This window comes from Mauremys mutica, chromosome 11 (assembly GCF_020497125.1).
Source record: "Mauremys mutica isolate MM-2020 ecotype Southern chromosome 11, ASM2049712v1, whole genome shotgun sequence".
In the NCBI taxonomy this organism is placed as follows: Eukaryota; Metazoa; Chordata; order Testudines; family Geoemydidae; genus Mauremys; species Mauremys mutica.
This window is the reverse complement of record NC_059082.1, coordinates 41,677,888-41,694,351: the sequence shown is the minus strand read 5'-3', so window position 1 is coordinate 41,694,351 and position 16,464 is coordinate 41,677,888. Positions and strand designations below refer to the sequence as shown.

Sequence of the window (16,464 nt, the reverse complement as noted above, 5' to 3'; positions counted from 1 at the left end):
ATTGGACCCAAACTCATGAGTAAAATTACTCATGGGTAAGTGGTTGCAAGACTGGCCCTAATTGGAGAAAGGGACAGAGGTGGGAGATTATAGAAACTGTGAACGGCCTCCTCTCCTGTTCTCCTCAGCTGTGTTCATGTAGTTTGGTTTTTAGCCATCTATTTTCCTTTGTAACCCTTGGCCATTTTTCTGGCCATTGTTTTATTTCCCATAACTAGTGAACACCCATTTCTGGCACTCAGGTTTTTACACAGGGTGTGTTGGAAAATGATCTCTCCCATCCCCCGAAAAGTTAGATGTTTTGTCAAAAACCCTTCAACCCCAAAGGAGAAGTGTTCAGGTTTTGGGGGCCAAAAATCAAAACCTCCCTGTGGGAAATGGCTGAAAACAGAACTCCCTGGTTTGTCACCCAGGCATCAGACAGGGTGGGGCATGCACACAGTCTCTGGGGACAGTCACATTGGGGCAAAAGCCCCATTTTTCACTAGGAAAAGAAACTTGGCTGGAAAACTTGTGCCCAGCCCATGTGTCGGAGAAGGGCCTAGCCCAGGGGTCAGCAACCTTTCAGAAGTGCTGTGCCGAGTCTTCATTTATTCACTCTAATTGAAGGGTTTCGCGTGCCAGTAATACATTTTAACATTTTTAGAAGGTCTTTTTCTATAAGTCTATATTATATAACTAAACTATTGGTGTATGTAAAGTAAATAAGGCTTTTAAAATGTTTAAGAAGCTTCATTTAAAATTAAATTAAAATGCAGAGCCCCCTGGACCAGTGGTCAGGATCCAGGCAGTGTGAGTGCCACTGAAAATCAGCTCCTGTGCCGCCTTTGGCACCCATGCCGTAGGTTGCCTACCCCTGGCCTAGCCTGATCCTCTGATCTGCCCCCTTCCAAAGGGGTTACCCCACAGGAGAAGACACTGGGTCCCTCCAGGGGGTTAGGATGGCTCTGATCTTGCAGCTCCCCCTGGAGCCTTTCTACAGCCCCCTGCCCTGAGTCCCTCTGCCCCATCCGCCCTGCCCCTGCATCCCCCATCTTGTGCTGGACAGCAGCCCAGCACCAGCTGCCTCCTGCCTCTTTAAGAGGAGGCTCCCCCTCCCATCCTGCCTCTCCCTGCCGGGTGGGGGTTGGGGTTTCCCAGCCTGCGCAGGCTGCGGCCACATGATGCTGACATCAGCTGCAGCATCCATCCCTGCTGCAACCCCCCCAGCGCATCCCTGATTTGCAGGCGCCTGTGGCTTTAAGAGGCTCAGCATCGCCTTCCCCTAGTCGAACCCCCTGCTCCCAGCCATGTCGACCAGCCCAGCCTACAGCGAGGAGAAAGGGGGCTCCTCCAGCCTGGGGGAGCCGGAGTATGGCCACGATCCGGCCAGCGGCGGCATCTTCTCCTCGGATTACAAACGGTAATGGGGGGGGGCGGCTAGACTGGGCAGGGTCGGGGGGGTGCCGGTGCCCAGGCTGCGGGGGGCCCGGAAGGGCCAGCTCGGGCCATCCGCTGCCCTGATTCCCAGGGCATGGGCTATTGGATCATGGATGCATTGTCCCTTGTTCCCCCCCCCCCATTTGGGGCAGCATTTATTTACGCTGAGAAAAGCACCAGCCAGGAGGGGCCTGTGGGGGCGGCCATTGCAGTGGCTGATGCCTGTAGCTCCCCCTCGGAGGGGTCTGGGGTATAAAGGGGACGCCTGGATTGTCTCTAGTCCCTGGGATGGGGTGGCTGATTTCAGGGAGGCTTTGGCTGAAGCCCAAGAGCAGGGTGAGAATTAAAATAAATTGTAAAAGATTCCCAGCCACCTTCTGCTAAGCATGTGATCGCACCTGGGGCGTGTTTGTTCTCAGCTACCAGATGATGTTTGTCTGAGGCGCTTTGTGGCTAAACCTACAGCAGAAGGGCTCCTGGGGGGGATGCTGGGGGCAAGGAGACACTCAGGTTCCTGGCTCAGATTTCCCCTGTATCCTGTCCACTATAGACGCACAGTGAATCTATAGATCTAGCCCTGCAGACTAGCAGCAGCAGCAGCAGCAAATCTTTGCACTGTATGTGACATCCACATGCAGGTGGAAGCTGGATTCCTATAGCCCTCCATACAGATTGCAGTATTTTTCTTACAATGGCCAAACAACCCATCTTTGCTGCCCTGGTTTCAAGTGGCATATTTAAGGCCCAGGGAGCTGAATTTACTGGCCAAGTCTCAAATTAAAGGAGAACCCATCCAGCCCCTCATCTGAAACTGTGTTAAGCCATAAGCATATTTCATGGCCTTTCACCAACCCAAAGTGCACTTTGCAGTGTCATGCAAGGACACAGTCAGGGCCCCCTGTATGCTGTTGGGAGCATGATGAGATGAGAAAATACACTGCTGGGCGTTGGTGGGAAGACAGTCACCTTTAGAAATGAATTCTGTCCGCAAGCTGAGGTTTTCTCTGAAATCTAAAGAACCGTGCATATGGTATGCCTGCTTGTGTGCTGCCATAACATGAGACCACCAATATCTCATGAGAAGGAGAGAAATTGCAAGGCTTTATTGCAAATCTACTTTATGTGACATGACTTTGAACTTCTAGGGGGAAATCTGGGCCACACAGAAGTGAAAGGCAAAATTGTCATTGACTGCAGTGGGGCCAGGATTTCACCCCAACTAAGTTAGACGTTCCTGTGCAATCTATTCATTCACATGAATGTGGGCTCATGGGGCTGCCTGTAGCTAGGGTTAGAAGGTAAGAACAATCTGTGCTAAGAAGCAAACTGGAAATGCTACTCTGAACAAGGAATGAAATTCAAACCTTCAGGTGTCAGGATGCCCTTATCTCCCCCTCCTGTGTCTAGTCATTGCAGCACATACAGGCCTTTATCATAGTGCTTTGCAATGGCACATTCCTAGGAAAGCAATATTGGCAAGTAAAGGCTGTTTGTAGATTGCTGCCCATATCAGAGGCATCATCTCAAATCTAGAATTCCTATAGATAGGGTTGTTATTGAGTATGTTATACTGTTAGTCGCTCCGGGGGCCATTTCCTGTGTACTGGATCTGTATAGGGATCCAGTGAAACCCTTTGAAATGACCCCATGAGAAAAGACTAGAGGCCTGAGCCTCATCTCACTGTAAATCTGGATTAACTCCACTGGTTTTGCTGGAGGGATTGGATTTCTGCTGCTGTGGCTAAGATTGGAATCTGGCTGTCTACCTGGGGAAGAGGGGAAGGTGCCAGTGGGACAAAGAAGGATCGTGATAGAAATCTGGCCTGCCAAAGGAGAGGTATTCTTACGTACTGCATCAAGGGCTGAATCAGCCAGAATTCCTACTAGGATTCCCACTGTACACTGGGCTGTAAAGCCACAATATGACCCAGATGCAGATTGCAGAAAGCTGCAGAGGCCTCTAAGGTAACACTGTTAGAGCGAAGACGGGTCCTGCTGTGACTAGCAAACCGCAGGAAATGTAACCATGGATGTTTGGGCCCCTACCCTTCTCCCTTATATGTTGGTGTAAATTGGGAGAAGCTCTATTAAAGTCAGGGGCACATTTACACTGATCTCAAATTGGTGTGAGTGAGAGAGAGAGCAATAGGGCCCATACAGCGTGTCATGCAGTACTTTCTCTTGAAATGGGTGAGTGGATGTCTGGGGCCCCAGCAGCCAAAGGATCCCTTTAGTTAAAGGGGTTTACAAATCCCAACACCAGTGAATAGAGCAGCATGGTCAGAGACTTTCTAAACAGCTGTTTGCTTGTTTATTACTCAAACCTTCCTGGGCAGTGTTGGGAACTCAAACAGCACAGCCCGCAGCGAGGCATTAGAACCAGGAAGTGAAATTAGCTCAGGCTGCAATTCTGCTGTTGGATCCATCCATGCAGATTCCTGCATGGCTACTGGGCTCTGAACGGGCACCAGGGTCTGCCCAGGCAGATCTGATTGCGCATGTTGTTGTAGGAACCACCGAGTCACAGCTGGGTCTCAACCAACCATGTTACTAAGTCTACACAGACACGCCCGGCCTAGCTACACACACCCTGCTGCTCTAACGGCCACCTGGTGGCTTCTAAAACCTAGAACATGGCGCAGGCTACTAGAGGGCTCACAAGCTATTTAAAGGATACTGCCTTATTCCTATGCGCTACAGTAGGATTGAGGCCTCTCAGTGAAACCCCAGACTTAACACATGGAAGAAGTGAGGGGAGACAAACGAGATGTGAAAAATCCTTTGCCATTAATAATGTAGGGCAGCCTTGGAAAACACTGCAAGTGTTCACTAGCCCAGGCACTAAATCAGCACTCTCTTGGGTACTTGTATGATCCCCATTCCTTAGGATCAGAGAACCTCACAGGCCTGGATGTAGTTAGTCTCACCACGTCTCTGTGAGGGAGGGAAGAGCTGTTATCCTGCGGCCCAGAGAGACTAAGGCCCAGATGAACTTCAATGGGAGTGAGGCTCCTAAATCCCTTTGGGGATCGGGGATCTGGGACTTGTCTTGGTCACACAAGAAGCCTGTGTGGAGCCGGGAATTGTGTGTAGGTTCTAGGCTGACACCCTAACTACTGGGCCATCCTTCCTCTCTGTTCTTCACCATGATTTGGGAGAATGGAAAAACTAAGGAGATTTTTCCCTTCATCTCAAAATGTTACCTCAGGCCAATGGTTAAAATGGTGCCAGGCTGATCTAAAGGGTAGATTATTTATTTATTTTATTTATTTATTTATTTGTTTTTAAATGGAGTGAAATGTTGGTAGCAGCTGGTTACTAAGCCAACTAACGGCACCGTGGGTTGGATTCAAAGATGGATTTCTCCCCTGTGCAGAGGAATAGAATCCCGGGCTCTACTGGGCGCCTCTGCATGGGGCTGGATTTCACCCTATCCAAACTTGAAGATACAGCAGCTCACCTTAAAAACCCACCAGGAATGAGAGCCATGGATTCTCAGCCGAACTCACCAACTCACCAGCACTAGCCCACTGCTAGCTCTGATCTTTTCCAGTGCTGTTTTAACATAGATCTTGATTTTATTTCCTTGTGTACTGGTAGCCCAGAGTGACAGACTAGCCCTTAAAAGCGTGTGTGTGTGTGTGTGTGAATGAAAATGAAGTGCTGAGCCATCACACTTCTCACAACACAAAGGTGAAGCTGGAGTTTTACCATCCCTGATTGTCTTGTGTCAGATCTTGGAAGATGACTAGGGCTGTGCCAGGACAGGAAACTTGCGAGGGGACAATCTGGGTGCCAGTTACAGTCTTGCTGGTGACTCAGGAGGCAGCGATCTTCCTTGTGAGTCAGTGCTGCAGTCAAGTGGCAGGGGTGCTGGAGGTGCCCCTTTTGGGATTAGCTGTAAAACACAGGCTGGGAGCACCTGTGGTTTTTAAATTGTGGGTTCTAGGACGGGAGTGTTGATCCCTGGGTTCTGTCAGATTCCAGTGGAGGGGATTACATTCTGCCTCCCTCAGTTCCCTCGGCAGCATCACTTGGACAGGATGGTGCTCTTTGCTTTCTGGACTGAACTTTCCTGGGATGTTCAGCTCCTGTGTCCTGCTCCAGGGGTGGCTGCATTTCAGTGGTGAGTGATAGGATTTCGGGGTATATTCTTCTAGGTTTAGTATGGTGAGCTCCAATAGAACTCACTGCAGTTATGGGTGGAGCTGTGAGATGTCCAGGTTAGAAAGAGGAGCCAGGATCGACACAACTGGACACTCTTGTTGTGGAATTAAATATAAGTCCCGGGCTTTGGAGTGAGAGCATGGAACTCAGATGCACAGAGCCATCCTCAATCTGCCTCTGGCTGGAGGCAGGGAGGCCTAGAGGAGTCTGCCTGTATGCAGGGCAGGAGGCAAGAGGCTGCCTGGGCACTGGAAGAAGACGTGTCAATGGGAGGTGGTCTGTGTAGAATGCCAGGCAGCCTGTGCAGTGAGTGTGTGGTGCATACCCTAGTATGGAAGGGGAATGGGTGAATGTGGCTCACTGCTAATGCCAAAGGGTGATGTTTGTCTCAGGGCAGGGGGTGGCTGCCCCAGTACAGAGTTAACTGGGAGAGGCCTTTTGTCTGGGAACGTATCTGATTTGATGCGGACAGTGCTCCTTGTAACTGAGAAGGTGGCTGTCCCGCAACCAGCTGTTCATTTTCTCACTGGAGGGAGAGCAGTGCTTCTGCTGCTCATCTTGCTCCCTAGAATAAGTAATGGGATGCACCCAAGGGTCCATCTCTGCCCTTTTGGAGGCCAACAATCTCCATTAGTTACATGTCCCAAATCCTCAAGGGGGAGGCTGCTCCCTCTGCTCACCTTGACTTAGCTCAGCTGGTCTGGCTGCTTCTAACGCTCTGTGGTACCATCAGCATTGGCTCAGGTACCATCAGCATTGGCTCAGCATTAGCTTCTGACAAACCTTCTCATCAGGCAGGCAGCTCACCATGGGCTGGGCGTATGTTGCCGTTTATAAGCGAGGCACCATTGATTAGGGGCAGAGCGTAGATGGGAATCCCCATCAGAGAACTAGGTCTCAAGTTTCCACATGAGATTCAGGACGTGGGATTCTCTCCGTCCCATGGGGAAACCCCATTTTTCTTTGCAACTCCCCTGCTTGCAATCCAGGTGGGTTCTTACACTGTCTTGTCACCATGGTATCTGAGCACCTTCCAGTTGAGCATTAAGTAGCTGGACAGACATCTGTCATGAGTGGTTTGTACTTTCTCATCCTCTCCCCAGGGAGAGGGCTGTATGTGCAGCGGAGTGGTTTGTTTTGGTAGGGTTTTGGTTTTATGTCCATGCTGCTCAGTGTTGAGTTAGAGAAGGCAGAACTGTGCTTTGCACTTGGAGTGCGGGTGGGAGGTTTGGGATGGCCCTTGGTTCCTGGGGGAGGTCGGTCTGCGATCTGGGACTGGCCCCCTGGGAAGTTCTGTCTCCTGCACAGAGTTATTGGAGCGAGCTCCATGGTGCCAGAGATGTTGATCACAATCCACAGTCCTGGAGCATTAGAGGGTCTTCTAGACATGCTGGTTCTAGGCCATTGAGCGGTCTGAAGATCAGGATTGAGACCTGGAACTTGACTCTGTTCTCTATGGGAGACTTGTGTGGAGAGCAGAGGACAGGTTCCTTAGCATTGCTGGGGATTCTTACAGGCTGGCACCTGGCCTGAATGAACTTGTGCACCTCCCTCTGATTGCCCTGCTCTCTGCAGTGGAAAGAGCACTCTACTAGGATCGACTCACTCCCATCCCTGGGCATGGATCCATCAGTCCTCCCCAGCCCTGCTGGAGGGAATGGCTCCAGTACATTGGACAGCTCACTCCTTACCATAGCCTGGGTGGTGTAGGCACAGATTTGACTTTCTGACAGATGCCTGCTCAGATGGAAGCTGAGCTCCTGATCCCGCTGTGGCCTGGTGCTGGGGTGGGACTGCCCCATCTGCCCAATCCCTTCCTCTCTGAGGTGTTTAATCCCCTGCGGGGATGTTGCTGACCCACCACTCACCTGCTATCTGTCAGCAGCTGTCTGTCTGCAGCCAGCTGGTGTGAAATGGCTGGACAGCAGCACTCTGTGAGTGCCATTTGGGACAGATCTGGTGCTGATGATTCAGCAGAAGGTGCTGTTTCCCCAGCACCAGAGCGCTGATGTTAATAGCTGGAAGGCACCGTGCTGCTGGATGTGCCGTCTCTTGGGTGAGATGTAAAACTGAGATCCTACCCCTCATGCTGCTATGCCACTCTTCACTATGTCCTCCAGCTGCTAACTCCCCCTACAGTCCCAGCTGTACATAGTGGTCTTCTTCACTTCCTGTCCTAAACTGTTGTGCAGCGTAGCTGTGTGCTCTATAACAGCAGCTGCATTCTATCCCAGAGATGGCTGCATTTCAGTGGTGGGTGAAATGATCTCTGTGTAAAGCAGCTTATTGGAATCTCTTGGAATGAAAGGGGATAGAGAGAGTTGGAGGAGCAGGATCCTGGCTGCCTGCTAGTTACCATGCTCCCACCAGAGCTTCCTGCTGCCTTTGCCTCCCGCATGTGCAAGGCTCTGCTGGGTTTGGGTTTTACATGTTGGCTGGCTGTTCTGCTGGATAATGTGGGTGTGGGGAGGACTCAGGGCTAGGGCTGCATCGCTCTGCCATTTGAATCACGCAGCTGGGTCATATTTGTGTCCGGTATGGGAAAGCATCCATGCCTTTCTCTTCCAGCTAGACCACTCCTATGCACTGTACGTAGGGCTGTCCTTGAAGTGCATCTGGTAGCTACAGCTGGGACAGGCTGCTGGGTCCCAGCCTCACTCAGCCCCGGTGCACTTCAAGGAGTCAGTTGCCATCCTCTGAGCAGGCTGGGGACTGCTCTTTCCCCCACGTACCGTGGAGCAGCAGAGTTCTGCCCAGGCTTCTCCTCTGCCAGCTTTCCAGGCTTGCAGGCAGGGACCAGACCAATGTCCATGGCTCTGTACAAGGTTTTGGGGCTTCAGAAGGCCTTTGCCGGTTCCCATGGGAGTCTCTGCAAATCAGATGCCTGCAGGGGTCCAAACCCCACCACAAGGCTAGAGCTTGTCTGGTCATTGTAGAGTGCAATCGAAGGCTGCCAGGTGCCCCAGTGAGGCTGGGGGTGGCATGTGGGCTCCCAGAGAGTCTCAACGCAGGTGGAATGGGCTAGAGGAAGTGGCACTGGGGAGGCTGAAATGATGGATCCTCCAAGCCTGCGCAGCCGGGCAGTCACTGTCAAGCTCCTGCCCACCGCACTCACCGATAGGCCTCGATCTGAGCGAGGAGAGGGGAAATCTGAGCCCCGGAGGCTGCCAAGCAGGGTGTAGATTGGTGCCTTTTGTGGTCCCCAGGCCTGTTTCACACAGGTCCCCCAGGGAGCTGCTCTGGACCTGTCTTGCTGGGCTCCCTGTGGTGGGCTTTGTGCCCCCACCCTCTCACTGACTACCACGCCTGCTGGGCATGCTTGCTTGGGCAGACTATTTTGAATGGCTCTGTGGGAGTCAGACACTCCTGGTGACAGTCCAGCCGGGAGAGGCCTGTGAACCCAAAACCAATGACTGGGTCTTCTTGCTGTGGCCACTGGCCTGCAAGCATTGCAGGGGGTGGGAATAATGAAGCAACCGCAGCATGAGGGGCCCGGGACAGCCCCTCCAGGCTGACGCCCCCAGGGTCTGTGCAGAGCTGCTGGGGCTGTAAATGAGCCACGTTGCCAGGCTGCCCACAGCGGAGGGAAGGTACGGTGGGGACTGTGCTCTGCCCCATGCCTGTCTGAGCCCAAGACTCCTATCAGGGGTATGATGCCCCCTCCCCCCTCACTCATCCCTGCTGCCTGTCAGAGCTAGAGCCAAGTGTTCTCCAGCGCCCCCTGCACTGGGACTGTGGCAAGGCAACCCAGCCCAGCATTACTGCCAGGCCTGGAGAGATGGTTGGTGGGCCTCTGTCTCATGGGTGGTTTAGGCCCCAGGCCCACACCTTGGCCATCCACCATCACAGCTGAGCTGAGGCTCAGCTGGGAACATGGGTCTCTCCCCAAAACAGTCACAGCCTCCCGCTCCCACTGAGTCTCGTTCCCAAATCCTGCATGTCTTCTAACAGGTGCACCAGCCCCAGGAGGACACGGGATCCCCAGTATCGCTGGGAAAGCAGGGAATGGAGACTCTGCATGTTCCAGGCCCTTCTCCCAAATGGGAGCTCGCCCTGCCCAGGGCTCTGGGATAAACGTCAGGATAAATGTAGGGGCTGGGAGTGTGGAGAGAGCCAGGCAAGGTGGAGGCAGGAGCTGGACCAGCTCCCGGTCAGCTCTGCCAGTGCCCCTCAATCCCGACCCACTGCCCCCTGCTACTCCAGTCCTGCCCCTGTTCCCAAACAGCTCCACACAAGAATCCTGTCACTTTCACACTGCTGCTGCACCAGGGGCTCTATTGGCAGGGATGGGAGCTATTCATGAGGCAGGGGGCCCCCTGGAAGCTGTGAGGTGGGTGGAATGGCAGAGAGACCCCCCCCCACATACACCCTTTTAGGGGGGAGAATAGCAAAGATCCCAGTAACGCTCCAGAGGGGTGGGGTGGGGGGGCTAAAGTGTCATCTGCTCACTAGCCTTACAGCAGGATGACTGCAGCCACTTAGTGCAGGCCCAGGATTAACCCTTGTGCAGAGCAGTGCTGGGGATCTATGCAGCTCCCCACTATCCAGCTACTCTATCAAGCGGCCTGTCCTACAGGGCCTGGGCTTCGTGGATCTGCGGGAATCCTCAGTGCTCAGAGACAGGAGCCAAACTAGCCAAGGGCTCAGGGTGAGCTTGTAAATGCTCCCAGCGCCACCCCCACACTGACTCTAGTGGGGATTCCACTCACAGGGTTGGGCCCAGGAACTATCAGGTGAGTGGGTATCCCCCACACCAACCACCCCCATGATTGGCACCTGCGTCGAGGGGCTGCTTGCTGACAGCCCTGATGGGGACCAAGGACTGGCCTGGCCATGGAGACTGAGTGCCCATCTCGCCCCTAGTAGCGGGCTCCCTACAGAACAGGGGACGGGGGCAGGGGCAGTACCTGCCCTGAGGATTTCCTTCTCCAGCACTGTCAAGCTGACACCTGTCACTGAATTTGGCTCCTCTTTCCTCAGTTTCCCCATCTGACGTCATCTCTGAACTTTTCCTTCCCTGCTCTCTGTGAGTAACGTGAACCTGAAGACAGGTTGGATTTCACTGGGAACATTCTGATACCAGCCCAGAGGTACTGGGAGCACCATCTATCCCGGTGTCAGGACAGCTCAGATCCCGCACTCAATGGCCCGGTGGGCTAAGAAGGAGTCTAGATGAGTTGGCCTGGCCCTGGCTCAGGTGCTGTGGTGCTGTGTACAGCGTGGACATGGAGGCCTGGGAAGGAGCTCGACCGTCTGTGGGGCTCTGGCTTCAGCGAAACACTTTGGGTCTGCTCCTCCTGTCATGTGCCCTGGGGTAAGCCAGGAGCCAGTGATGTTTCCACAGGGTAAACCTGGTGTGAGATCACAGTCCAGTCTGAACACCCATCCACGTTTGGAATTTAGCACCTTAGTGCAAAATTCTGGACTGGGGGCAGGGAGGCACAGGAATTGCATGACAGAGGGAGGATGGGCTTCTGGTTGAGATGCTGTGCTGGGATTCGGGAGCTAGGTTCTGGGCCTGACTCTGCCATAGACTCCCTGTGTGACTGGGGCAAATCCCTCAGCCCCCCATCCATAAAACAGGGCTAGTGATGCTTTCTGTGTCATATTTATATTGTAAATATAGGGGCAGCCACTGCCTCTTAAAACATGTGTCTGTATCAAGCCCAGCACAATGGGGCACTGCAGGTGCTACTGGAATGCAAACAGAGCTACAGACACAAACAAGGGGGTAGGCGAACATGCACAGTGGCCACTAGATGGTGCTGTTCCCCCCCCGACAGAACCAACCCAACTGGTGTCTAAGTGGGGCTCTTGCACCTCTGTCCCTCCCCTCGTCTGGTGTCTGGGGCACAGCCGGCTCCAGAGGCTGTGACATCTTCCCCAGGCGGGTGATGTGTCTAGGCTGTCTGGGTCCGGGGGCATCGAACGCCCATATGTCAGCTCAGCTCCCCGTGTCTGTGCTGCAGTCCAGTGTGATGCAGCATGATGCGCTGGCTGTCGCAGACCCCAGCCCTGGTGACTCATCTGCAGTGCTGGCTGCCGTGATGCCTGTGTGAACGGCTCTTTTCCTGTGTGGTGCTGGCAGTGCTGCACCAGGAGAGCACTGCACGGGTCAGGGCCACGGGTCCGTGACTGGTCCTCGCTCAGAGGTGTCCTGGAGGGGGTTACGCCTGCTAGAGGCCCCAGGAGCCTGGGACTGTCCTCTCTCACTCCTTCGCCCAGCCCTCTCTCACCTACCAGCTTCCTGGGCTGCCTTTCCCTCTAGCCAGCACCTGGGAACCTCACTGCAGCTGGCTCCTTCTCTGCCCCGCTCCCTCCTCCCAGACTGGCTCTATGGCTTCCTCCTGTCCCAGTGCTGCACCCACCTGCCTCGTGGCCCTTCCATCTGGGCCCTCATGCACAGCGTGGGGAGTGGGAATCACTCCCCATGATCCCAGCCTGCCCCTGCTGAACTGAATGGAAAATGAGAACAGTGAATTCCCTGCCTGGTCTCGGACGGCTCTGAGCCTGCAGCAAGGGGTTCCTGCTCTGAGGAAACTCCTGTGGGGGCAACTCTCTGGGCTTAGTGCCTGAAATTCAGTTCTCTGTGCAGGGGATGTTGCTGTGGCCCACTCCACAGGCTCCCCCCAGCTCTGGTGAGGTCGTGTCTGGGTCCTTAGCCAAGCACAGTGTCCCTGACACTGAAGGGTTAAAGGCCAGTGGGTGGTTCAGGCCGCCTTGTCCTACAGAAGAGATGACCAGGGGCTGGAACGACTCTCTGGACCCCTGGAATGAGATCTTCTGGCGGGAGTGGGCGTCCCTGTTAAATCCTCTGGGGGCTGCCTCCATCCGTAGCGTAGGCACAGTGGCATCGCTAGGCTGGAGCAGAGCCAAGGTCTGTCTAGTCCAATGTCTCATCTCTGCCAGTGGCCAGCACCAGAGGCCTTAGGGAAAGGTGTAGGAACCCTGCAGTGGCAGATGTGGGGTGATCTGCCCCCATGAAAGTCTCCCCTGGGCCCCTAAGAGAGCACTTGAATCCCTTGGTAGCATGACTCTAGATTGCCTCGATACCCCTCTCTGTGAGTCCCTCCCTGCACCTAGCTGAATGCTTGGCAGCCCTGTCCTGCCTGTGCCCTGTGGATGCGAGCTCGTAGCCTGCAGGTGCCCACGGATGGCAGGTCTGGTTACACTCTGGGCCTGATGCTTGGAGGTGCTGAGCACTGGCAGCCAGCATGGACTTAGCTGGGGTCTGCCCTATGTCCCCGTGGGGCAGGGGATGGGAGGGGCTCCCCAGGGGCAGAGCGGGTGGTGGGGCTGGCTCACTCTGAGTGGTAGTTTGTGTGTGGCCAGCAGGAGGCGCAGCAACCCAGGCAAGGAGCAAGGGCTCCTCTTCAGCTGCCTGCCAGCTGCTGCAGCATCAGATTTCAGCCCAGGGACAGGAGGGCGGGGGCTGTCAGGCGGAGGGGAGCTTGGAGTGGAGGGGAGCTGAGTCATAGAGCTGAGCCAGCCGACCTGCAAACGTGGCTGGGCTGTGCTGAGTGTCTGGCTGGGGCAGTTGGGGCAGCGCAGTGTGGGCAGGAGGAGCCTCCCCAGCCTGCTGTGCCAGGGCCAGCCAAGCCCTCCGGGGAGCCCAGCAGCTGCTCCCCCATAGCCATGTGGGTCCCCCCCTCACAGGCAGCCAGCCCCAGCTCCTCGCTGCCTTCCCTCCTTGTGCCTTGAATCGCACCCGCCAGCTCAGGATCTGGGATCCAGGATCAGAGACAACAACCCTGGGGGGTCCAGAGAGGTGCCGGTGAGAGAGGGGGCAGGAAGCCCCCCCAGCTGTGCTGGAACCCCACTGGGGAGCTGGCCAGGGGGAGCTTGGCAGAGCCAGGTTAACCCTTTGAGGGCTGGCACACTGACTGCAGAAGAATCAGCGTCCCTGTCGCTGAGGAGCCATCACCTCTCTCTGCCTGTCGCCGACCCCTGCTTCCCTCTGCAGCTGCAATGAATCCGATGCAGAAGCTGCTGCAGCTGCCAGCCAGCGCGGTGAACCTGGTGAGGTTCCAGCAGGGGATGGCAGGTGAAGAGGCCAAGAGCCCGGTGCTGACGCCTGACGGAGGGCAGCAGGTCTGGTACAATGCTATGCAGGCTGATGAGCTCCGTCTGCTCAAGTCGCCAGAGCAGGTGGCTGCCCCAGAGAACAGCACCAGTGGCAGCCAGACACAGCCACTACGGTAGGGCCACTGGTGTGGAGGGGGGCTCTTCACTCCCTTCTGACCAGCCTGGCGTGTGAGTTTGGGAGGCAAGGAAGGGATGGGAGGACAGAACCATCCTCTCCTTAGGAATAAAATGCTAGTAACCTGGTCCTCTTAAGAGCTCAACTGAATGGTGGCAGTAGTGGGATGAGATGGGAGGAGCCTCTTCCCAGAGAGACTCTGCCCCTGGGCTCCCCATTGTCAAACTGGGAGTGGGTTTCCTGCTCCCACAAATCCCTGATCTGCACTGAAAGGGAGGGAGAAGGGGAGTGGGTTCTTCACAACTCTGCCCCCATCACTCACCCAATCAGAGTGATGTTAGGAGAGCTCTAGCCCCTTGGTCTGCCCTTCAAACCTCCGCCCTGCCTAACTCTTCCACTGTCCCCAGCTTGGCGCGTGGGGGATTTGGCCCTACCAGACTGTAATAGGAGTTGCTGCGTGTGTGTCTGGGACAGAGTCTCTCTGGGACACAAGGGCCTGCATTCCAGTGAATGCCAAGCATGCTTCAGGTGGCACTTGCTGGGTGATGGGGATGTGGGGAGAAGTCACAAGGGGCTGCAGGGGGGCCATATGGCTACCTATGCGGGGAGCTTGGGATGCTGGGGTGACAGACAAGGGTACAGCTTTAATGACAGCCAGTAAAGCACCTCTGAGCCTTGAGGGCCGAGTGCCACCCTGCTGTGTCCATGGAGCTGTCCAAAGGGCCCATTTCTTTGAGGGTGCGGGTGAAGCTGGCCCAGTGGAATCTGTTTTCTGTGTCTCTCTTCGTCCAGCCCTGACCTTGCGTCCTCAGGGCCCACTTGCCCTCCCCCCCCCCTTTTGGCAGCCCTGCAGGGCCACTCCATGCCAGTTGAGTGCCAAGCCTGCTGCACCTTGTCTGCCTGATGTTCCTGCCATGGTGCCCTCATCCTGTGAGTCCTTCGCTCAACCGGGCCTGGGCCTGGGGGCAGGGGAAGGAGAGGACACTGAGGATACTATAGCAGCACCTCAATACATAGTGCCTTGCTCCATGCTGGAGTTGTGAATCCCCTGTGCTGGGGGCTCAGTGCCATTGAGCTCCTGGCCCCAGAGGAGCCACATAAGGGCTCTTGGCAGCACAAAATGGTGGTTTTGCTGTTCGTTGGGAGGGATTTAGCTCCAGCTTTCCCCAAATCTGCTCCCTTGGAGACAGGACAAGTCCTGGAGCACAGAACAGGTGACTGGGAATAGGGCATTAGAAAGGAAAGCGCCCAGCTCAGCCTCACATTCTGTGGCATAGTCCCAGCTTCAATCAAAGTTTGGCGTCTCATCAGATGACCCCACAGCACGGGAGGTTTGGATGGAGGATTCCGGTTTGGCCTGCTCTAGAGATGCTTGGGTCTAAGTCTCCCTGTGCTCTGGGGGCTTGTCTCAGCCCCACCTGCAGATCTAATTGTTCCATTCCCATCCTTAATACCCCTGTTCCTGCCCCTCTGGGAGCTGGGTGCTCCTCCCCTACCGAGTGCCATGGCAAGGGCTCCTGTGTTGCTTCATGGGCCTTCCCTGTCCATGCTGTGGTGCTGCGTTTTGGACAAGCTAGTATCTGTGGTGTGTTTATAGTTAATGGGCCCCCACTCCATTTGGGGGGAGGTGTATCCTAGCTAGAAGGTGTGACTTCTCATCCCCCCCTTCCAGCCCCACCCCACCCCACCCTCCTCATGCTTAGCTCTGACTCACCCCGGTCCTGCTCTGCAAGTCTTGAGGCTCAAACCTCAGTACACACTGGGGCTCCAGCTCGGAGGCATGTGCCTTTGAATTGGAGCTGTACTATTCCCTGGAAACTCTGGGGCTGCTTTTGGAAATGGCTTGGACTGTTTTGTCCCCATGTCACTTCTATGCATTTAGGGAGCCTCAGGTGTGCTAACAAAGGGGCTGATCCCTAATAGGAAAGCCCCAGAGAATTGAATTGAGTGTTATACACTATCTATAGGATTTTGTTTGAAAGCACCCTATAGAATGGAATATATAATTCTATCCCTGCTACAGAAGTCTATGGAAAGGACACTGGCAAAGGCTGTGACCAGATTCTCAGCTGGTGTTAATTATTGGATCCAGTGGAGCTCCACTGATTTACCCCAGCTAAGGGCTGGCTGGTTTTTGTCCCTGCTAAATCCCTGATTGGGGATGTGTGCATGGAGCTTCCAGTGACTCACAGGGAGCTCCCTGTGTGATGAGCTCAGACCCAGGAGTCCCCCTCCGCCCCGCCACGCATTTGGGAGTTCCTGCCCTCGGGGGTCACATTGTGACTGGGAGTTTTGCCCCAGGTGGAATTGAAAAAGAGACACAGGTGCTGGGTCAGTTCCTATTGATCGCCAGGTCAGGGACAGCCCAGGGAGCTGCAGGGTGGGCAGCCCGTACGCTAACCCATGCTGATGTGAATCTGCCCAGCTGGGGGGGGGGGGGCTCTGTTTCTAATTGGCAACAGTCTCAGCAGAGGCCTTAATGCCCATTATGGAGAGCTCCTGCCCACTGTGCTCAGACCCCCAATATTGGGGAGGTAGGGTGACAGGCCTGGGAGCATCCAGCTGTGGGCAGTAGGGGGATGTTCAGAAGGGATTTCATGTTGCAGATGCTGGGGCCCAGCTGAGGTCCAGCAAACTCAGCCCATAAGGGACTCACTTTCCTCCTGGCCCCAGAGGCT

The 16,464-nt window shown here is 55.0% G+C and overlaps 1 protein-coding gene across 2 annotated transcripts in view; it reads left to right on the top strand.

The window, feature by feature from the left end:
- Nucleotides 1-1,175: 1,175 nt before the first annotated feature.
- Nucleotides 1,176-16,464, top strand: part of AP3B2 (adaptor related protein complex 3 subunit beta 2) — a 66,125-nt gene continuing 50,836 nt past the window's right edge. Inside the window, exon 1 of one of the 2 annotated variants that reach the window (XM_044980382.1) lies at nucleotides 1,176-1,402. In XM_044980382.1, coding sequence (XP_044836317.1) covers nucleotides 1,290-1,402 — 113 coding nt within the window. In that variant the 5' untranslated portion in view covers nucleotides 1,176-1,289. The remainder of the gene's footprint in view (nucleotides 1,403-16,464) is intronic. The other variant, XM_044980383.1, reaches the window with a different exon arrangement.